Source organism: Somniosus microcephalus, chromosome 12 (genome assembly GCF_052327205.1).
Source record: "Somniosus microcephalus isolate GS21.2 chromosome 12, FLI_Smic_1.0, whole genome shotgun sequence".
Taxonomy (NCBI): domain Eukaryota; kingdom Metazoa; phylum Chordata; class Chondrichthyes; order Squaliformes; family Somniosidae; genus Somniosus; species Somniosus microcephalus.
The window spans coordinates 106,742,663-106,766,548 of record NC_140998.1 but is presented as its reverse complement, the minus strand read 5'-3'; the positions used below and the strand labels follow the sequence as shown (position 1 = coordinate 106,766,548).

The window sequence follows — 23,886 nt, the reverse complement described above, 5'->3', positions numbered from 1 at the left end:
CGGCGTCCGGAGGCGCTGTCCGTAACGTACAGCAGCGCGCCTGCTTGCCCCATGGCCATCGTGTAGGCCGGTGTGGGGGCGGTTGGAAACGTGCAGGGATGGCTGCAGTGGCATGCCCGTGCGCCGAACCGGGTATGGAAGTAGCAGTAGCCCTGGGTCGGAGGGCTTGGGGGACGTGGGGGCCTGGGGGGCCTTGTGGCTGAGCTGTGTGGCGCGCGATAGAGGGTGGAGCGCGCGCCGACGCTGCGGAGGCCAGGTCGGGGGTGACGGCGTGGTTGGAGCCGGCGGACAGGAGCTTATCGGCTTCATCGGCCAGGGCCTCGAGGTCCATGAGGCTGGACGCCACGATCGCCGGGCGGATGCTGGGAGGTAGTTGGCGGATAAAGAGCGTGCGGAAGAGGGAGCCGGGCGGTTTCTCGTCAGTCAGAGCAAGCATGTGTGAGAGCAAGTCTGACGGCGTGGAGTCACCGAGGCCCGGGAGGTCGAGGAGGTGGCAGTTGCGCAAAAATTGGGAGGCTGTGAATTTTTTAAGGAGCGCGGCCTTGAGATGTGCGTACTTGCCTTCCTCCGAAGGGTTTTGTAGTGTTGTCCAGACTTTCGTGATTGTGGAGCTGCCCAGGGAGGCGAGGAGGTAGTCGTACATCATTGCGTCGGCGGTGATGCCGCGGAGTCGGAATTGCGATTCAGCTCGAAGGAACCAGGCGGTGGCTAGGTTCTCCCAGAACTCCGGCAGCTTCACAGAAACTGCGTTTGTGTCAGCCATGGTTACGCTTAGGAGTCGTCCTGAGCATCGGGGTCACCAATGTAGGAGTCTACGTACTCCTAGCAAAAAATACTGAACTCGGAGAGGTTCAACAGAAAAGGTTTAATTGTTGAGACTGCATGTTGAACACAAAAACGGCATCAGAGACTACACCAAGTCCGACTGCCTTTCATCAGTCCACAGCTTCGACTGCTCCTCCCCCGCCCTGGGCTTAACTATGTTGCAGATCGAGTTTCTTAAAGGTGTGATCCTTCTTAAAGGCATGACGCCTGATTTATAGTCTACGGACCAAAAAGCGGATTGTGTCCTTTCTGTGATCGGTACGCCACACAACCTCCATTTCCTCCATGTAATCTGCAAAATGTTCTGAATCCCTATGTCTACTATGGCACTAATGCACCTCATTAAAGTATCTAATCCAAGCCACAAGCACCAACACTAATCATTAAGGGTACCGATCTTAATTCAGCATCCAAAATCCAGATTATCCTGGTCAATTTCTGCTCTCAACCAGATAAAAATGTTTCAATTTGCTGAGTACTGGCATTAATTTTCCAACCTCAGGTATATCAGTTTACTAATCATTAATGCATCAACTTTCCAACAGCTCTTGCTTCACTGCTTGACAATGTTCCCCTGCTATAGTCACTTGGATTGCCTGGCTATTAAGGAGGATGGCCATTCATAGGCCATTCTCCTTAATCCTTGATTAAACTGCAGAACCACAGATGGCTACATACATTGTGGCGCAATTCCGACAGTGATGTTGTGGTGTTGCCTGTATCATCTTGTAAAAAGGTATTGGGCTGAATTTTCCGGGGTGGTAGCGGGCGCGATCGGTGGTGGGTCGGGTGGGAAAGTTGTTATTTTTGACAGCGGGTCAGGAACCTGCTGTCATCTCGCTCCCACACGCCTTTCCCCCGGCGCGTCTGTCATCATGGAGTCGACCCGACTGGCAGCGGCGTGGGACCCAATTGAGATCATTATCATGTAGTTGGCAGGCACTTAAGAGCCTTTTTTGCCCTACTTTTTAAATTTCCCTACATGGCCACGGGATTCACGCAGCTCAGGAACCATGTCTAGCAACCTGAGGCATGAGTTCCGTGACCATTGCTCCAGCTGATTACTTGACAGCATGGAAAACAAACCAAAATAAAAATATGTTGATTACATCAGCTAACAGATTGATGGAGATTCTGTTCTACTTGGAAAGCTACTGGTAAATGTTAATTCAGAAATTCCTGAAGGGATGTAAATGCTACCCTGGATAGTGAGGGAAATACTTTTTTCACTGGCCATTCTTGGCTGTTGCCTTCCAAATCAACAGTAATTGCAGTGAATTGATCTGCACTACAAAAAATGACATATACCAGTTAAATAAATTTTTGTGTTGTTTCTGGTCAGGTTTTTCTCACAGTATACTGTGGTTGTCCAGTTACACATTAAATCAAGTCATCAACCGTAACAGTTTCATTCTCATCACTCATTCCACTGGATAAATTTGCTTTCAGTCCCTGAATATAACTAATTTAATTTTTCAGTCTGAGACTTTGGGGGTGAATTTCTGCGGAGGTTCTTTCACTTGTCCATTATTAACTTCAATGGAAGAGCTGCAGAAATCCCAGAAACACAATGTAAGCACCACTTGCACAGTTTGTCAGGGTTTCCGCAGCTCTTCTGCTGAACTTGCATAAGATTGTAAATCCAACCCTTTACAATTACATTTAAAATCTGCTTAATTTTATATATTACCTATATACACGCATCTTTTATTTGTACCAGTTACTGATACAAGTCTATAGATTTGTGACTAAAGCACCAATAACTTCCCAATTAATGTACTTATTAAATTATGATCATATTTGTAGATGGCATCATATTACTTAATGATAATATTATTTAAATATTTCTTTGTCATTCATATATAACTTTTATTATATTATTGTAGAGTAAAGATTCAACACCCACTTTGTTAGATTAAACATAAAATCTAATGTGACCAGGGTTCCTTTAAGGATCCCGGCTGAAAACGCGTCATGAATGACGTCACCAGACCTGCTCCATCTAATTGGGCCAGGTAACGCACTGGGTGGGCTTAATATACCCATTAAGGTAAGTTCATTTTCTGCAGCCAGATGGAGCCAGCAGTGAGGTCGCGACCCGTCACGGACATCACCCTCACTGGACCTGCCCAGGTAGGCAAAATTCCAGCCATTAAATCTACACAAGGCAACACCATGTTTGTCTGAATTAAATCTAGATATTGGAAACTTTTCTTGAAAGGGTACTCTTCCGCTTTAAAAGTAAAACCTTGTTTCATGTGACTTGAATGAACATTTGGAGGGCTAGTTTGCTTTTGTGATTAAGCTTTTGCTCACTCTCAGAGATTTGTATTTGTAAATCAAACTGTTAACAATTGGGTCAAATAAAATATCCGATTATTATTGAGCTAGTACAATAATTCACTATTTGGCTATATTTAAAAAAAATCCCACATGTATAGGCTCATTACTATCAAAGGCTACATCAAACCTGGGAATATCGAGGAATTAGAACTTCAAGAAAAAAGTTACAGTGGTCTCTGAGGTTAGCTGTGACTTGTGCAATACAGAAATAATGTTGACAACTATCTTCTTAACAGAGCATGAAGTTTGTTTACAAATTTCAACCAATGAATAATACTGGCTCAGTCATGCGTTTGCGCCCAACTCTCAAAAGTTGCCCAAGAGCTGAATAGTCTGCACACTTACATTACAGTGGGGCCCACTGGGCAGAGTGGAATTTGTTTGAGGTCCACGCTCAATTTACTTTACAACAATGTACAAAAGTGTTAATAAGCGCAATGTTCAGAAACTTTGTATTGTCTTTTCTTCTGCAACAAATCATGACTCTTCTTAGTGCTTGAACTTCCCTACAGTATAGTAGAAAATACAAACAGATCAAAAGTTTGACATTAAACCTATGAAGAGTGTTGTGTGGATACTTTCGCAGACTTGTGAGAAAAGAGGTCCCAACCTTAATTGGTGTACTTCCCACACTTCTGCTCCCTCTCCCAAATAATAGAACATTGGCTTTCTAATCCAGAGTCACAAGCTTGAATCTCAGCATAACTGATATTGTATGATCTTTGGGTGAGTTTTCCAGTCTTGGCCAGAACTCTGAATAAGCCATGAAGTAGCCGCAGAACACTGAATCATAACGCGAGGAAAATTAGCATGACCATCTTTGCTCTGCAGGAGCACCATCTCTTGTAGGTTGGACATTGATGGAAGCTACAAACAAGTCTGCATTCTATGCTAACCTGGACTCTAGGCTGAATGAGGAAGTGTTGCAGCAGTGGTAGACAAGAAAAGGAAGAGGGGGAGGAAATAATAATCAAATACTCCAATTGTATCTAAACATGCCATTATACCACTGCTGTGCACAAAGGAAAAGCACCACAGTATTAGACCTTTTTGTTCATTGACTCCCTTACAATTTACCCATTCTGTCACAACATTAGACAAACTGTTTAATTAAGTAAGCAAGTTTACATTAATGTACAAAAATGATGAAATTGCTTTTCAGAAAAATAATGGAAGCAAAATGAAAATGAGAACTGGATGCTTTCGCTAACTTGAGCTGTTTCTGGCTCTTATGAAGGAAACTGAATTTAATTCCCTTTCATTTATTATAAGGTTTAAATTACGCAGGGAGTCTGGGTAGCTGTAAATGTTCAGCAGCTTGTATCTGTCATAGCTAAAAGTGATGCATTATACTATCAACACAAAACAAAAATATTTAACATTGGCATCATTTAATTTGAATTGACATTATAAATAAGAAACAAAAATTTTAACTTTAGAAAGAGTTAAAAACAAAATGGGAAAGAATTTAATGTTGCTTTCATCTGAAGTGAACAGTCTGACACAGAAAATGATAAAATAAAATATCAGTGGTGCGTAGAGTTTAATCCAAGAAATTTTGTCCCCTGTGCTGCACATTACTCCATCTCAATTGCATATTAAACAACCCTATCAAGAAAGGCATTGGCATCTGCTGTGCTGCCACAAATTGTGAATTAAATGAAATTGATGTCCTCTGTCGTATATTTATGAAGACAGACCATTCTCAGAAGTATTCTGCTTATGAAGAATTTATGATTGCAAACTGTTCCTGAACAAAAAGTGGCAATAAATTCTTTTTTTGTAACCTACCCTCTCAGGGTATTGAGTCTGCTGCTGCTGGTAAATTTGTCACAGCAGAAAACAATAGCTAAATCTGGATTCCACTGTGCGGCTTTATATTATTAGTATTCCCGTGGTATAGGGAACTGGATTGCCAGAATTATTCACCTAATATTTTCTTGAATAGATTAGTCTGATATCATTTGTGTATAATGATTTCATTGTGCCTGGATGCCATAGTGTCCCCCCCCCAGCACAATGACTATTGCTCAAAATATTGCCAAACATCATCTTGTGCTTTAAATGGCCAGTTTAATTATGGGGATTATCATCCAATTGATGGCTTCAATGTGCTTTCTTTTGTTTTAAAACTTATGTGTTAATTGTAATTAATGTAATTAACACAGTACTGTAATTTGGAAATTTCTTGAGATAACATACTTTTTTTTTCATTTATGCAGCAAGTACTCTGAACTGTGCTTCAGACTTGATTTTAATTGTTTTTTTTAAAGACAGTGGTGTTTCTAGCCAGTACACATGTCAATAAGATGGTGATTTGTCAATTCTACCCTTAAAAATGATCACAGTGCATGAAGCTCATTGATGTTTTTCTTTTGCCATGTCAGAGAACGCTTGGAGAGAAGACTCGGGACACAGTAGTGGGGCCGAGTGGGGCAGGAACATGTGATCTTCTGTCACCTGAAAGCAACAGCCTGGTGAGGCAGCTGGAGGTCAGGATCAAAGAACTGAAAGGCTGGATGAGAGATACAGAGCTTTTCATCTTTAACTCCTGCCTGCTGCAAGAAAAAGAAGGAACAATGGAGGCCCAGAAAAAACTGCAGTATTTTAAGGTAGCAGTCCACGTAATTGTCCTTTTAATGCATTTTTTATGGTACACACATATGACAATTCATAGATGTTTTACAGCAAACTAAAGCAGTAAGTAGTAAACTAAAATAAAAGTAGTTGTTGCAAAAGAAAGAAACAAATATGATACATTAGAGGATTATATGGCACATTGCCCAAGTTGCATGAAAATAATAAGATGCCAGTTGTGGATTTTTCGTTGTGAAATTAGGAAACAAAAAAGAACTGCAGTAAAATCCCTTTTTCCTGCATTGTAACAATGCTTTCCTGAACAGTTCATAATACAGCAAAATCCGATACTATCTGATGTAAGAAAACAGCTAGACATTTGGTCTAAGCGTTAAACAAAGCTTTAATCAACCATTTTACAACATGGAGGTCTAGTTGTGTCCTTCACTAGTTCCTGTTAAGAATGTCCTGCGCAAGCTGGGCCCGTGCCCGAGTATTTATACGCTCCTTGGACAACGCCACCCGCAGGCCGCTCAGTATTATTTCATAAGTCTTTCTTTCATGAATAACTGCTTCATGTCACTATCCATCTAATCTGTCATTCTCTGTGTATTAAAACTTCTTTGTCCAACACGCGTGCGAGAGGAAAAATATTCCAAATGTGAATGACAACGTTGAGTTTAAAGTTCTTTTTCCTCAATAACTGCCATATTGCTCCCATATTCCGGACATGCATGACACTGGCAGCACATTTACCACAGAGAATTCAAGTGATTCAGCTATTCTTTCAGAGTCTTGGTCAATGTTAAATATGTAATTGTTGTGCTTACATTGCCTCATAGAACTAAACTTCCTACTTATTCTCTGTCTAGCTCATAATAGAAACAATGGCCCAGAAATTCGGGTCGGAGGCTTCCCGCGGGTGCAAGCCTCCGACCTGCACTTACCTAGCACGCCGGCCATTGTGCTGTCGCCGGCCATTGTGCTGTGGGCCCGCATGGGATTCCGATCCTGGGCCTGCTCCAACTGCCGGCGCGCAGTGCTTGCGTATCCCAGGGGCGCAGTTAGTTCAAAGCGTCCCCTGGGATCATGTGGGCCATGGAGAGCCAATGGTAGCAGGGAATCTGTATTCATAGATTTGACAGGAAGAGCTGTCAAATCTATGAATACAATTCAGCCCCAAAACATAACTAAAACTTCAAATAATTTTTTTTTAAATCACCTTTCTAAAATAACTATAAATTACATAAAATAACTATTTTAAACAATAATTTAAATTTTTGAAAAAATTAATTACATTTTCTAACGGAGCTAAAAATAAACTTACCTTTCTTTAAAGTATTTAAAAATATTAAACCTGTGGACAAAATGTTTTAATTTTACTTAATTCACCACTTACCTTGTTAAAAGCAGGCCTTGCGACTGCTTTTTAGAAGCATAGTTCCTGGATATTTACCCTCCCGGAGAAACCTGCAAAAAAAACGGAAGTTCGAGGCGTACGCGCTGCCTCTCCGGCGCATGCGTTCGACCTGTGAATCCCTTCCTTTAAGGGAACGGAAGTTCCAGTTTCCCACGCATGCGCAGTGCATGCACGAAACCGGCACTTTTGTTGGGTCTACGCGTGAGTACCCAGCGTGTACTCACCTGTGGGGACCCAAAGTTCTGGCCCATTTGTGGGTGACACACCCTGTGAATTTTAATATTTAATTCCAGCAAGGTCAGCCAATTATATGAGGAGGGAAACAAAAGTTAGTTCACATACCTAATGGGTGGGAGAGTTACTAAAGCACTTCCATCCTGTAATAGTTCACATTAAGACAATGAAAATGTGGCACAGTAAGGAACCTAGTTACCAATCTTGGCCATATTTTTAGGTGTAGGCACTGAATGAAGGCAAGGTACTTTCCCACAAGGAGGGAACATGATTAGGGGGACTGCTCTCACACAGATCTAAGTGGCTATCTCAGGAGTAACATCAGCAGAAACTTGGGAATAGGTTATTTGCGTAGCCTCGTGACAAGGATATATTACATAGTCTGGGAAAAGTGCTAGACAATGGGAGAAAATAATAGAAATATTACAGAGAGGAACATATTTATAAACAGAATATGCAATGAGTACATATAATAATTTCATCCTTGAGGAAAACCTTCGTAACTTGGTTGTGATTTCATAATTTATGAATCATCACATCATATTCATGGAATAAGCAGAAGAGGAATGATAGCCATTATGTTTGCAATAGGTCAGGATAAAAAAAAAATTATACTTGTATTAAGCCAGTGTTGCTTATTTGACCAAAAACTGGGACAAATTACTTATTAATTTATCACATGTATGTGATTTTCACTGGAGAAATTGAAAATTTGATGATAGAATACTTCCATTTTATAACCTGCCACTCAATATTACTCCACTAATACCAATATAACAACACCTATGATTCCTTCTTTTAGTAAAATGGAAATGTAAACATATAATTTTATCATCTCTTATCTAGTTCATAAAACCTGCTTATCAGGGCAGCATTGTGTTGCTGCACATTGGCATATCAGTACCCATACTGTAGAATAATGAGGTGAGAGTTTGCACCTAGGACTTCCCACCTCTGAGTTCCGGGTCTAGCCTATACCAACAAGGGAGAAGATAAACAGGCTAGAACCTTTTCCACAAAGACAGAAAGATAATGACAGGGTAGGTCATCCTAGGTCACTTTGCAAATCTCCTGGCAGCTAATTCCAGAGTAGTGTTGGCAGAAGAAGGGGAGCGGATTCTCTCAGACAAGAATTAGTGCATACTACAAGGAAGAGAGAAGCTTGAAAAATGATTCACAAAATTAATCAAACAGGAACATGTAGGAATGGGCTCAGATCTGAGGCAGAAATAAGAACATAAGAACATAATAAATAGGAGCAGGAGTAGGCCATACTGCCCCCCGAGCCTGCTCCACCATTCAATAAGGTCATGGCTAAACTTTTACATCAATTCCACTTTCCCGCCCTATCTCCATGTCCCTTGATTCCCTTTGTGCCCAAAAATCTATCGATCTCAGTTTTGAATATACTCAACGATTGAGCATCCAGAGCCCTCCATTAGAGAATTTGAGAATTCCAGATTCACAACCCTCTGAGTGAAGAAATTTCTCCTCATCTCAGTCCTAAATGGCTGGCCTCTTATTCTGAGACTATCAACCCTAATTCTGGACTCTCCAGCCAGGTGAAACAGTCTCTCAGCATCTACCCTGTCAAGCCCTCTAGGAATTTTATACGTTTCAATGAGATCACCTCTCATTCTTCTAAACTCCAGAGAGTATAGGCCCATTCTACTCAATCTCTCCTCATAGGACAACCCTCTCATCCCAGGAATCAATCTAGTGAACCATCGTTGTCCCCCCTCTAAGCCAAGTATATCCTTCCTTAGGTAAGGAGACCAATACTGTGCACAGTACCCCAGATGTGGTCTCACTAAAGCCCTGTATAATTGCAGCAGGAATTCCTTACTCTTGTACTCCAACCCCTCGCAATAAAGGCTAACATACCATCTGCCATCCTAATTGCATGTTGTACCTGCAGGCTAACTTTCTGTGATTTGTGTACAAGGACACCCAAATCCCTCTGAATCCCAACATTTACTAGTCTCTCACCTTTTAAAAAATATTCTGCTTTACCATTCTTCCTACCAAAGTGGATAATTTCACATATTCTACATTATACTCCATCTTCCACCTTCTTGCCCAATCACTTAACCAGTCTATATCCCTTTGCATCCTCTTTACGTCATCCTCACAGTTTACTTTCTCACTTAGCTTTGTATCATCAGCAAAATTGGATATATTACACTCAGTCCCCTCATCTAAGTCATTGATATACTGTAGATTGTAAATAGCTGAGACCCAAGCACTGACCCTTGTAGCATTCCACTAGCTACACCTGAAAAGACCCGTTTATTCCTACTTTCTGTTTTCTGTCCGTTAACCAATCCTCAATTCATGCTAATATATTACTCCTAATCCCATGAGCCCAAATCTTGTGTAACAACCTATTATAAACACCTTATCAAATGCCTTCTGAAAATCCAAATGTACTACATCCACTAGATCCCCCTTATCTACCATGTCAGTTACACCCTCAGAAAACTCTAATAGATTTGTCAAACACAATTTCCCTTTCATAAAACCATGTTGACTCTGCCTAATCATATTGTGATTTTCCAACTGCCCTGTTACCACATCCTTAATAATAAATTCTAGCATTTTCCCTATCTGATGTCAGGCTAACTGATGTGCAGTTCCCTGTTTTCTTTCTCCCTCCTTTCTTGCCTTTCTTGAACAGCGGGGTTACATTTGTTACGAAAGGTAATTCAAGTTTTGTCAATTTGTTCAGGTAAAAACATAATTTTAGCCATTCAGATTGTGATAGGCTTATAGTTGTTTGGATTAAATCAAAATGATATCTGAACTGGGGGAGACTCACTCATTCCTAACAGTGCCTTAATTTCTTAAATCCAAAATGATTTTTCTTTGCATAATCATTTACACTTAATGCTACAAAAAATAATTTGAAGAGGCAGCTCCCCCAGAGGAAGAGTGCCGTGAGTTCTGCTGAGGCTTTATAAGGATGTGCTAAGCAAAATTCCTGGGGTAACCCAGAAATTCCCCCAGACCCGCCCCCTTGACATGGGGTGGGGCAGACGGAAGATCCACTCACAGCACTCCTGCCAGAAAATGACAGAAGAAACAAGAGGTATCCTGATGGAGCCAGGTTCTGCTCCATTTCCCGTCTCCCGATCCAGAGATCTGCCAGGATTTCACTTTGGCCTGGACCAAAATTTTGGCTTTGTATCTTTATAATTTTTTTTTACTAGTGGCTGGTAAATAGTAATAGGGTTCTGAAAGCAGCCACTCCATCATACCCAGCATAGCAATTCGAGATCTTACGCTCTGTTACTGGAGGTTCCTATGATGCTTTCATTCTGAGGAAATCAAGTATGTCACTGTTCTTTGAAGAAGAAGTAAGGATGGAACACAGAGTCCTCAGAGCTATGGGTTACATGTTATAACCATGGTAAATGGCACCACTGCCGACTCCTGTATGCTAGCAGAGAATAGCTACAACAACACACATTGCAACCAGGTCCTTCATTGAGCAGATATTTGAGCTCAGATTTTAACCTGGGACGAGAGATGAGCAGAGGGTTTATGGGTAAGAAGCAAGCTTGACCCGACTCGCTGGCATGAGGCCCAGGCCATTTTAACTCCCTAATTTAAATTTGACTGACACGTCAATGCTGTACTAAAAGAGGATGCTAGAATGCTGCCGGTTATGAGGAAAAACAAATACAAAGGAAGACTTGAAAAGGTAGGTCTTTTCAATAAAACAACGCAGATTATGGGGTAATATAATCGTTTTTTTTAATTATGAAAGGATGGGACAGGGTAGATAGAAGCAGCCTGTTTCCAGTAGTTGACGGGTCAAGAACGAGGGGCCATAGATACAAGATTACATTTAAGAGATTTAGAACAGAAGGCTGGAGAGTGTGAGGCTGTGGAACTCACTTCTAGGTGTTGTGTCGGTACCTTTCTACCTAGACACAATTTAGGACTCAGAACTCAGAGATTCAAACATGAAGTGCTTTATTGGAAGGAAAGGAAGTTCTGGAAAGTTCCGAACAAAGAGAGCTAAACTTAACCGAGAACACCCAACCATTTATCTCCTGTGACAGCGCCACCACAGGTGGGAGGAGAACACACAATACATAACATTTCCTCCCCTCTTAAATGGAAGGTCCACATTATTCCTCAACAGGTAAGTTACTTTCAATGCACTCAACGAACCAAGGGTAGAGGTAGACTGCCTCAAACCCTGACTTTACCCTGGGGTTTATTCTGCCCCAGTCTTGTGGGTAAGTCGCTAAGCCTACACAGCCAAGCGTCTTGGAGGCCGCTGCTCCCTGACAGGATACCGGTGGTCATCGCTGGCTTCCACAGCAGTAGGCATTGACACAGGCCTGGATGGAGAAGGTGCCTGTGTCAGTTGAAAGTCAGGAGTTTGCACAGGTGGAACAGTCTCTTTGACTTCCTGTGTTGGAGAAGAGCACTGTGGCAAGGGATGCTGGTTTGCGGTATCATCCGGAAACAGTTCAGGCCAACCAGCCATTGGAGCCTCTGTGGCTGTCTCTGCTCCTAGCAACAGTTGATCTGTGTGTCTTCTCCAGACGACGTCCTCAGCAGTCTCAACCGTGTAAGACACAGGGCCCGTCTGTGCGATCACCGTAGCAGGAACCCATTTCGGTCCAGTGTTGTAGTTTCGAGCTAGGACGTGATTGATGTGCCTCAATAATTCCGAGACTCGATGTTAGCGAAACAAAACAAGGCTTTTATTAACTTAGAAAGTAACACGTAAGAGAGAGAGGTATCTTCCCTCTGGAGACTGAGGCCAGACTGAGCTAGCTTACAAAAGGGGCCAGGTATGGGCGGAGCCCTACACACAGCACATTCTAGCACATTCCAATAAACAATACAATGAGGACTGGGGGAAGGGAATTGACACTGAAACCGACCACAGTCACAGGCAGTGATGAATGGAATATTTCATCACATTCACCCCTTCTATAGATTTAGTCTGTTCGGGGGTTTGATAGTCCTCTGCGACCGACGTGGCTGTTGTGGTGCCGCGGGTGTCGGCTGGGTGTCCCCGGTAGCCTCCTGGGTCTCTGCCGGGGGTGCCGCCAGGGTTGTTGAAGGGGTAGTTGGTGGGGGTGCCGTTGGTCGATGTTCTTCCGGGGGTGATGAAAGAGTAGTGGGTGGGTAAGAGTTGCTGTGATCGTTGTTGCTGCTATTGCCGTGGTTGTTGTCGATGCCGGCTGGGGCGACGTCTTTTATGGACACGGTGTCCTCCCTTCCGTCGGCGTGCCGGACATATGCGTATTGGGGGTTGGCGTGGAGTAGGTGTACTGGCTCCACGAGAGGGTCCGTCTTGTGGCCCCTCACATGCCTTCGCACGAGTACCGGACCTGGGGTGGAGAGCCATGACGGCATGGATACGCCTGAGGTGGATTTCCGGGGAAAGACAAACATTCGTTCATGAGGCGTGGCATTAGTGGCCGTACACAATAGCGACCGTATCGAATGGAGCACATCCGAGAGGACTTCCTGCCAGCGGGAGATAGGGAGGCCCTTGGTCCTTAGAGCTAGAGTGACTGCTTTCCATACTGTCCCGTTCTCTCGCTCCACTTGGCCGTTACCCCGGGGGTTGTAGCTGGTGGTACGGCTCGTGGCGATCCCCTTGGACAGCATGTACTGGCGTAGCTCTTCACTCATGAAGGACGCCCCCCTATCCGTATGGATGTAGCTCGGCATACCGAACAGGCAGAACAGGCTGTTGAGGCATTTAATGACCGTGGCGCTGGTCATGTCTGGGCAGGGGAAGGCGAATGGGAACCGGGAGTATTCGTCCACAATGTTCAGGAAGTAAACATTGCGGTCGACGGACGGGAGGGGGCCCTTGAAATCTAAGCTGAGCCGCTCAAAGGGCCGTGTAGCTTTGATTAAGTGGGCTCTATCTGGGCGGTAGAACCGAGGCTTGCACTCAGCGCAAGTGCGGCAGTTCCTGGTCAGAGACCGAACTTCCTCAATCGAGTAGGGTAAGTTACGGGACTTTATGAAGTGGAACAGCCGCGTGACCCCTGGGTGGCAGAGGTCGTTGTGGAGGGTCTGTAGCCGATCCCCGGTGGCGCTGGCACACATCCCTCGTGAGAGGGCGTCAGGGGATTCGTTAAGGGCCCCTGGCCGGTAAATGATGTCATACTCGAAGGTGGAGAGCTCGATCCGCCACCTAAGAATCTTATCATTTTTAATCTTCCCCCTCTGTTTATTATTGAACATAAACGCTACCGACCACTGGTCGGTAAGTAGGGTGAAGCGTTTGCCGGCTAGGTAGTGGCGCCAGTGGCGCACTGCCTCCACGATGGCTTGGGCCTCCTTTTCCACGGAGCAGTGTCTGATCTCGGGCCCTTGGAGGGTCCTCGAGAAGAAAGCTACGGGCCACCCCGCCTGGTTGAGGGTGGCCGCCAAGGCGAAGTCAGACGCATCACTTTCCACTTGAAATGGAGTGTTCTCGTCCACTGCCTGTAGCGTGGCCCGCTCAATATCCTGCTTAATGCTTTTGAAGGCAGCGTGGGCCTCAGCAGAGAGCGGAAAAGAGGATGCTTTCAAGAGGGGGCAGGCTTTGTCGGAGTAGTTGGGGACCCATTGGGAATAATAAGAAAATAACCCCAGGCACCTTTTCAGGGCTTTGGGAGTGTTGGGCAGGGGCAGCTCCCGTAGGGGGCGCAATCGGTCGGGGTCTGGTCCTATTTCCCCATTCTCCACCACGCTGCCTAGTATGCAAAGGCGCGTGGTGTTGAAAACGCACTTGTCCTCGTTGTAGGTGAGGTTGAGTTTTTGTGCGGTTTCCAGGAACCTCTCGAGGTTCGAGTCGTGATCCTGCTGATTGTGGCCGCAGATGGTGACGTTGTCGAGGTAGGGGAAGGTTGCCTGCAAGTGGTGGTCATCGACCATGCGGTCCATCTCCCTCTGAAAGACCGAGACCCCATTCGTCACCCCAAAGGGGACTCTGAGGAATTGGTAGAGGCGTCCGTTCGCCTCGAAGGCGGTGTATGGGCGGTCCTCTGGTCTGATAGGGAGCTGGTGGTACGCTGACTTGAGGTCGATGGTGGAGAACACCCGGTATTGGGCGATTTGGTTCACCATTTCTGATATGCGGGGTAGCGGGTAGGCGTCTAGTTGGGTGTACCTGTTGATCGTTTGACTATAGCCGATCACCATCCGTTTCTTCTCGCTACCCCTTACCACTACCACTTGGGCGCGCCACGGGCTGTTGCTGCGTTCAATAATGCGCTCTTTCAGGAGCCTGTCTACCTCGGTCGCGATAAACCGCCTGTCCTCCCAGCTGTACCTCCTGCTTTTGGTCGCTATTGGCCGGCAGTTAGGGGTAAGGTTCGCGAATAGCGAAGGCGGCTTTACCTTCAGGGTAGCCAGACCGCACACTGTGAGGGGCGGCTGGGACCCACCGTACTTGAGCGTGATGCTTTGGTGGTTGCACTGGAAATCCAGGCCCAAGATCACGCTCGCACATAGGTTCTTCATGATTAATACTTTAAAATTATCGTATACAGTTCCGTTAACGCCCAATTGTACCGTGCAGTAACCCAGAATGGTCGATGTCTGGGTTTTATCGGCCATAGAGATGGTACCCTGAGCAGGGACCACCTTTAGGTAGAGTTGTTGTGCCAGTTCAGGGTGGATAAAACTCTCCGTGCTTCCACTGTCAATTAAACATTTAACCCGGCACCCGTTTACCTCGATGTCCACCATTGATTTGGATAGCGGGTGCGGCCTGGTCTGGTCCACTGTGACCGATGCCACTGTAGGGCCCTGATCGATACAAGATGGCGTCCACGCTGTCTGCTCATAAGATGGCAGACCCCACGAGGTCGGGCAAGATGGCCGCTCCCACGGCGCACACGCGGCGGTGGCGGGTTTCCCGGTTGGTTTTCCGGCGGGGTTCCCTCTGCACACCTTCCCGAAGTGCCCCTTCTTACTGCACTTAAAGCAGGTGGTGCCTTTCGCCGGGCACAGGTTTCTGGTGTGTTTTGGCTGCCCGCAGAAGTAGCAGTTGGGTCCCTGACGCGTCGCGGCTGTCGTAGGGCTTCTGGGGGGAGAGCGGGGCCCCGCCGGTGTCGGGCTGCCGGGCGGGGAAGATGCCTTCCAAGATGGCGGCGCCCTCGGTGCACACGTGGCGGCGTGGACGGCGCGGGCTGAAGAGTAGGCGTCCGAGTTTCTCTGGGCCACATCCAGGGATCGCGCGGTGTCCGCAGCCTGTTTCAGGTCCAACCCCGTTTTTTCCAGCAGTCTTTGCCGGATGTAAGTGGAGCTGAGGCCTGTGATAAAGGCATCGCGAACAAGCTCGTCAGTGTACACTGCGGCTTTTACATCTCGGCACTTGCAGTCTTTGCCAAGCATTTTCAGGGTGCTTAGGAACTCCTCCACCGATTCCCCAGGTCGCTGTGCGCGAGTAGCGAGCAGATGCCTAGCATACACCTCATTCGTAGGCTGCTGGTAATGCGCCTTTAAGATGTCGCAGGCGGCCAGGTACGTATCGGCGTCTTGGATGAGGGGGTAAACCCGGTGGCTTACCCAATTCCGCAGAATTCCGAGTCTCATCCTCGCAGCGTCCGTAGCGTCTTTGACGGCTGCGGAATTGTCCAGGAAGAATTCCATACACTCAAACCAGTGTCCGAAGCATGCTGATGCGTCCAGAGCATGTTGATCCAAATCCAAACGTTCGGGTTTCAGGAGTTGATCCATAGTGTTGAAAAATAAGTTAATAAAATTGATGTGCCTCAATAATTCCAAGACTCAATGTTAGCGAAACAAAACAAGGCTTTTATTAACTTAGAAAGTAACACGTAAGAGAGAGAGGTATCTTCCTTCTGGAGACTGAGGCCAGACTGAGCTAGCTTACAAAAGGGGCCAGGTATGGGCGGAGCCCTACACACAGCACATTCCAGCACATTCCAATAAACAATACAATGAGGACTGGGGGAAGGGAAATGACACTGAAACCGACCACAGTCACAGGCAGTGATGAATGGAATATTTCATCACAGTGCTCTCCCGGATGAAACTGTCTCTCCTTGGCTCTTTTCTCTCTCTTTTCAACTTGAGCTTGTTGTTGACGATGGACAACCTGCTCTGCCCTTGGAGGTTTGAGTAAGTCAAAACTTGTCCGCAACTGCCTCTTCATCATTAGCGAAGCAGGGGAAGTTTTGGTTGTGGCATGCGGCTCGTTCCTGTAGGACAACAGGAAGCTGTTCAGACGTTGGTGGATTGAGCCCTGACCTTGCGATGCCTTCAAGGCGTGCTTCAAAGTTTGCACGAACCTTTCTGCCTGGCCGTTACTAGAGGGATGATAGGGCGCCATTCACATGCAGGAAGGTTGCAAACTCCTGTGATACAAATTGTGGACCGTTGTCACTTACGAGTTGTTCCGGTGAGCCATAACGGCTGAACATCTCACCAAGTTTCTCAATTGTTTTCTCTGCCGTGGTAGACCTCATCACAGCGACCTCCGGCCACTTGCTACGAGCATCTACAACCACCATAAACATCTTCTCTTCGAAAGGATCGGCGAAGTCCACATGTACTCGCTGCCACACTTCTGCAGGCCAATCCCAGGGGTGTAGGGTTGCCAGCTGTGGAACATTCTGGACCCTTTGACATGGGGAACATGTTTTGGCTTTCTCCTCAATATTCCCATCGAGACCTGGCCACCAGAAGTAGCTTCTTGCCATTTCCTTCATCCGAACCATCCCACTGTGGCCTGTATGAAGTTGTTGCAGTATAGGTTCCCTCAGAGGTGGCGGAATGATGACACGGCGTCCCCAAAGAAGACAACCTGCCTGGACAGAGAGCTCATTTCTTTTTGAAACGTAAGGTTTCAAACTAGGAGAATCTCCTATAGCTCTCCCTCGAATGACATCGTCCATTACCTCAGACAGGACTGGATCGTTGCGGGTGTACCTTCGCACCTGAACTGCAGTGACAGGTGCTCCCTCCACTTGTCTAAAGTAGAAGATGTCTATCTGACGAGGCTCTGGGGGAGTAACAGGCAAGGGTAGCCTTGAGAGACCGTCTGCGTTGCCGTGCAAGTCTGATTTGCGATATTTGATGTCGTATGTGTGTCCTGACAACAGTAAAGCCCACCTTTGCATCCTGCTTGCAGCGAGAGACGGAATTCCGGTGTGGGGCCCGAAGATTGAAGTCAATGGACGGTGGTCCGTCAGGAGTGTGAACCTTCCCCCAAACAGGTACTGATGAAATTTTCGAATTCCAAAAACAATTCCCAAGGCCTCGCGCTGGATCTGCGCATAGTTACTCTCGGCCTTGTTCAAGGTGCGTGATGCGAAGGCGATAGGTTTCTCTTCACCCGAAGGCATGATGTGGGATATGACTGCTCCCACACCATATGGTGATGCATCATATGCTAGCTGCATGGGTAGCTTTGGGTCGAAGTGTGTCAGGACCTCCGATTTCAGCAATGCTTTCTTTGCTTGGGCGAAAGCTTCGTTGCACAGTTCAGTCCATTTCCATGTTTTGCCTTGATGTAGCAACTGATGTAACGGCTTCAGCAATGTTGCTAAGTCTGGAATAAACTTCCCATAGTAGTTAAGTAGCCCCAGAAATGAACGTAACTGGCTCACATTCTGGGGTGCTGGGGCCTCCACGATCGCCTTGACCTTTGACGGCGCCTTATGCAGGCCAGTAGCATCAATCACATGCCCCAGGTACTCAACTGAAGACTGAAAGAATTCACATTTGTCTTTACGAACTCTGAGTCCGTACTCTTTCAGTCGTTGTAGTGTCGCATCCAAGTTCAGAAGATAATCCTCCTCATTTGTCCCAGTGACAAGGATGTCGTCCAGGTAGCACTGGACTCCTGGCAGTCCACTCAAAATCTGATCCATTGCTCTTTGGAATAGAGCAGGGGCCGACGTAATTCCAAACGGAAGGCGGCAGTACCTGTATAGCCCCTTGTGTGTCACAATTGTCAGCAACTCCTTTGATTTGTCATCGACATGCATTTGTAGATAAGCCTGGCATAAGTCTATTTTGCTGAACTTTTGCCCTCCGGCCAGGCCCGTAAAAAGATCCTCAATGAGGGGAAGAGGATACTGTTCCACAGACAGCACCGGGTTAATAGTCACTTTAAAATCCCCGCAGATTCGAACAGATCCATCCTTTTTCAGGACAGGAACAATGGGTGTGGCCCATTTGCTCACGCTCACAGGCTCCAGGACTCCATTCTCGACTAAGGCCTCCAAGTTAGCCTCAACTTTTGGCCTAATTGCATAGGGTACAGGTCGGGCTTTGTGAAACTTCGGCTTGCTGTCAGGTTTAATGTCCAGTCTCACGCTGATCTTTTTCATGCTCCCAAGTTCCCCATTGAAGAGTTCTGCATGTTTGTTTAACACTGCAGTCAGACCTGACTCCCCTTTTGACATCATGCGGACTGCAGGCCAGTCCAGCGTGATTTTCTCTAGCCACGCACGCCCCAGTAGCGATGGGTAATTTCCCTTTACCACATATAGTGGCAGTTTTGCAATCTGCCTGTTCAATTTAACTGTCACCTCAATGACGCCTCTCATGGCCACAGGTTCGCCGGTATATGTCTTTAGCACAATGTTTGTTGGCTGAAGGGTAAGATGCTTTAGCATTTTGTTGTAGACAGTGCCTGAAACAAGGGACACAGCCGCGCCTGTGTCCACCTCCATCCGCACTGATTGTCCCTCCACCAGTGGTGACACCCAGTAGCCATTTGAATCACCTGCAACCATCAGTATGTGCACCTCTTCCTCCTCAGAGGTGTCGCTCCCCTCTGTTTTGCTTGTTCCATCATACTGCACTGAATGAACACTCTTTTTCCTCTCTTGTCCAAATACAGACATTTTGCTTCCATGCTTCCCAGCTCTGTCTGTTCTTTTTTTACCTCAATGTGACCCTTTTTGCCACAATTTCGGCATTCCAGCTCCGTACACCAGCAGCCATTAGCGTGATGGCCCGTTTTCCCACAACGGTAACATGTGCCGTTCTGCGCACCTTTAGGCTCAGACGACACCTTGTGAACTCTCCCTGTTGAACTCAACTGGTGAGCCTCCTTTTCCGCCATCTCCATGGAGACACTAACTTCAATGGCCTTTTTAAGAGTAAGGTTGTCCTCAGTAAGAAGGCGCTTCTGTGTGGCTGGATTTTGCAGACCACACACCAGTCTGTCTCTAATGGTGTCCTTCAGCACCTCCTTGAACTCGCAGTGTTCTGATAACCTTTTTAAAGCAGCAATAAACATCGTCACTGATTCCTCCTCCTCTTGATTCCGTTTGTGAAATCGAAATCTCTCAGCAATAACCAGAGGTTTTGGTGAAAAATGTGCTCCAAGAATTTCCACTAGTTGCTTATATGTTTTAGTTCCTGGCTTATCTGGTTGCACGAGGCTGCGAAGTAAATTGAATGTCTTCAGCCCGATTACACTCAAAAAGGGAGGCACGACCTTTTCATTTGCCACCGCATTCGCCAATACAAAATAGTCAAAACGTTCCGTATAAGCGCTGCATTGCTCCACATTTTCATCAAAATCACCGATGTTTCCTAATATAGTAGCCATCTTACGTTTCAAATTAAAATTTCTGTTTACTCACTGCACCCGTAACGTACACAGATTCATCCGCTCCTCGTTGCCACTTGTTGTGTCGGTACCTTTCTACCTAGACACAATTTAGGACTCAGAACTCAGAGATTCAAACATGAAGTGCTTTATTGGAAGGAAAGGAAATTCTGGAAAGTTCCGAACAAAGAGAGCTAAACTTAACCGAGAACACCCAACCATTTATCTCCTGTGACAGCGCCACCACAGGTGGGAGGAGAACACACAATACATAACACTAGGGTTAATGGTTGAGGCAGAAACTATGTCAACATTCAAGATTAGATTGGATAAATGGATGATGGAAAAGGGGTTGAAGGTACAGTATATGGGAACAGAGTGGGTAAATGTGATTAAAACTATCTGCTCACGTGGTGGGTAAATGCTGACATGAACTGGTTGGGTTGAATGGCCAGTTTCCATGTTATGGCTTCTGTGTATTTCTATGTCCAAGCTGCATTCATCAGATTAAGTGTTAAAATGAGACCCAGTATGCCTATTCAAGCAGACGTTTAAGATCCCATGGTACTATTTGAAGAAGAGCAGATGTCCTTGCCAATATTTTTTCTTAAAGTAACACCACCAAAAAGTAGATTAACTGATCAATTCATCTCATTGTTCTTTGTGACCTTGGTGTGTGCAAAATGGTTGCTGCATTCACATACATAGCATTTCAAAGTAATTTGTTGTGAAGTGTTTTAGGATATCCTGAAAGGCATAATAAGATGCTATATAAATGCAAATTATTTCTTGCTTTAAAGGAACAGAATGATTTTGGTTTTGCCAGTGTTTAACTGGAAGAAGTTCTGAATAATCAGTGACATGATAGGGCTGATTTTTCTCTTTGGAACCCTGCTGGATACTTGATAGGTGAAGCACACATCTGCACTTCCAGCAGGAAGTGTGCACCTGACCTGGGCCATTTGCATAGCTCGGACATACTCCCAGCGCACCCCCTGATAGCACCTTGCACTTGAATTGGAGGGTGGAAGCAGGAACATGACTGCAGGCAGTAAGACCCAAGGCCTGGGGAGAATCCTGCAGAACCAGGGGCCAAATTTTTCTGAAAAAATAACAGCGTCTGAATAATGCACGCCTTTATAAATGCACAAACCGGCCAGCAACTTGTAGTGAGGAAGAGATACCCTGTGAATTGTGAATCGCCACAAGTTGCTGGCTGTTACCTTCATGAAAATGGCATCTCACGCCTAACCGCCCCATGATTTTCATGAAGTTGCTGCATTTGCCCATTAATTGCCCATTAAACTCACACAGAAAGTTAAGTCTTGTAAGTAACAATGTAAGTACCCTTTTAACGATGTGATAATTGTTATTAATTGCCAATTATCCTCTCTTGCCCAGAAAATGAACAATTATAATGTGGACTCCCATTCCTTCAGGTTGTGAATTATTTTAGCAGATTTTAAAAATGTCAAATTTTAAATTAAAATGTTTGTTTTCTTAATATTTCATTCTGTCTCTTTTTCTCTCTTAATCGAATCTTTCTTTCCCTTTACTTCTCTTTCTGATTTGACATTGAATTCCCCCACTCTAATTCACCCTCCTTCTCAGTCTTTTCTCTGTTTATTTCTCTATCCTTCAATCCCATTGGTTAAGCAGATACACTGCCTGTCCCGTTGTTCACCAAGGTCCCAGATGCTGTATTTCCCTCGCCGCACCGTTATCAGCTTGCACCTCCAGCAACTTCGTGGGCAAAAATTTTTAAACCTAAATGTGCTTGAGCAAGTCTAACTAATGGGGCACATGGCGAGATGCCCCGCTCCAACAAAATCTGGTCCCAGACCTTTATTTTTTACCGATGACCTTTCTTCTGGATGACCCTGGAATCATGGTAGACCCTGTGACCCACATGGGTCCTGAAACAAGCCCTGATGCTCACCTCAGCCACTGCTGATGAGGAGGAGAAAGAGGCAGGAGGTGACAAACACCCTCTCCGACCTCATTACAGCAACAACTTCATTTATATTGAGCTTCAATGTAAAAAAGTTTCCCAGGGTATTTACAGGGGTTACATAGGATTTACGGCACAGAAACTGGCTATTTGGCCCAACCAGTCCATGCCGGTGTTTTATGCTCCACTCGAGCCTCCTCCTGTCTTTCCTCATCTAAATCTATCAGCATAACCCTCTATTCCCTTCTCCCTCATATGCTTGTCCAGCCTCCCCATAAATGCATCTATATTATTCGCTTCAACCACACCCTGTGGTAGCGAGTTCCACATTCTCACCACTCTTTGGGTAAAGGAGTTTCTTCTGAATTCCCTATTGGATTTCTTGGTGACTATCTTATATTGATGGCCTCTAGTTATGCTCTTCCCCACAAGTGGAAACATTCTCTCTGTATCCACTCTATCAAAACCTTTCATAATTTTAAAAACCTCTATTAGGTCACCCCTCAGCCTTTTTTCAAGAGAAAAGAGACCCAGCCTGTTCATCCTTTCCTGATATGTATACCCTCGCATTTCTGATATCATCCTTGTAAATCTTTTTTGCACCCTTTCCAGCGCCTTTTTATAATATGGCGACCAGAAGTGTACGCAGTACTCCAAGTGTGGTCTAACCAAGGGTCGATACAGGTTTAGCATATCTTTCCTACTTTCCAATTTTATACCTCTAGAAATAAACCCTGGTGCTTGGTTTGCTTTTTTATGGCCTTGCTAACCTGTGTCACAACTTTTAGTGACTTTTGTATCTGTACTCCGAGATCCCTTTGTTCCTCTACCCCACCTAGACTCGCACCCTCTAAGTAATAAGTGACCTCCCTATTCTTCCTACCAAAATGTAATACCTCACATTTATCTGTGTTGAACTTCATTTGCCAATTATATGCCCATTCTGCAAGTTTATTAATGTCCTCTTGTAATTTTTGCAGTCCTCCTCAGTGTTGACTATCCTCCCCAATTTGGTGTCATCCGCAAATTTAAAAATTGTGTTTTTGATTCCAAAGTCTAAATCGTTAATGTAAATTGTGAACAGCAGTGGCCCCCGCACTGATCCTTGTGAAATACCACTACCCACCTTCTGCCACTGTGAATAGCTACCTTTTACCCCTACACTCTGCTTTCTATCTTGAAGCCAGCTAGCTATCCAATCTGCTACTTGTCCCCTGACTCCGCATTCTGTGACCTTGTTCATCAGTCTATTATGGGCTACCATATCGAAGGCCTTTTGAAAATCTAGATGAATTACATATACTGCATTACCATTGTCTACTCTCTCTGTTACCTCTTCAAAAAATTCAATGAGGTTGTTCAAGCAAGACTTTCCCTTTTGAAATCCATGCTGATTATTCATTACAGGAAACTTTGTGATATCCGGCACTGACGGGACCGAACTGTTGCCGATCTATCAAAACTGCCGGACAAACCAGCGCTAATTCTGAAGGATACGGAGGTTTTCATCTCCGTATCTGACAACAAACACAGCTTCTAAACAGTCGGCCCATACCTTGGAAGTGTCTCTGTAGCTTAGCAACAGCTTCAGAGAGATTTTCCAGAGCCTGACTGTTGAAAAAAAAGCCACGAGTAGAAAAAAACCTAACAAAACGGCTCCTGATTTCTGCCGGTGGATCGAGGTTTCTGGACATACAATCTCCGAATAAACCAAAGTTTCCTGTACTATGTTTTGGATTTCTGGATGTTCTTCTATTTTCTCCTTTAGTAGGGATTCCATTATTTTTCCTACCAACCGATAAGCTAACTGGTCTATAATTCCCAGGACATGTTCTATCCCCCTTAAATATAGGTATTACGTTAGCTATCCGCCAGTCCTCTGGCACTACACCTTTTTCTAACGAATTATTAAATATGTGTAGTAATGCCTCTGCTTTCTCTTCCCTAGATTCTTTTAAAATGCGTGGATGC

The 23,886-nt window shown here is 45.2% G+C and overlaps 1 protein-coding gene across 9 annotated transcripts in view; it reads left to right on the top strand.

Moving 5' to 3' along the window:
* Nucleotides 1–23,886, top strand: part of akap6 (A kinase (PRKA) anchor protein 6) — a 508,272-nt gene that overhangs the window by 412,652 nt on the left and 71,734 nt on the right. For all 9 annotated transcript variants that reach the window (XM_086003387.1, XM_086003384.1, XM_086003390.1 and 6 more), the window contains one exon: nucleotides 5,556–5,780. In XM_086003387.1, coding sequence (XP_085859513.1) covers nucleotides 5,556–5,780 — 225 coding nt within the window. The remainder of the gene's footprint in view (nucleotides 1–5,555; nucleotides 5,781–23,886) is intronic.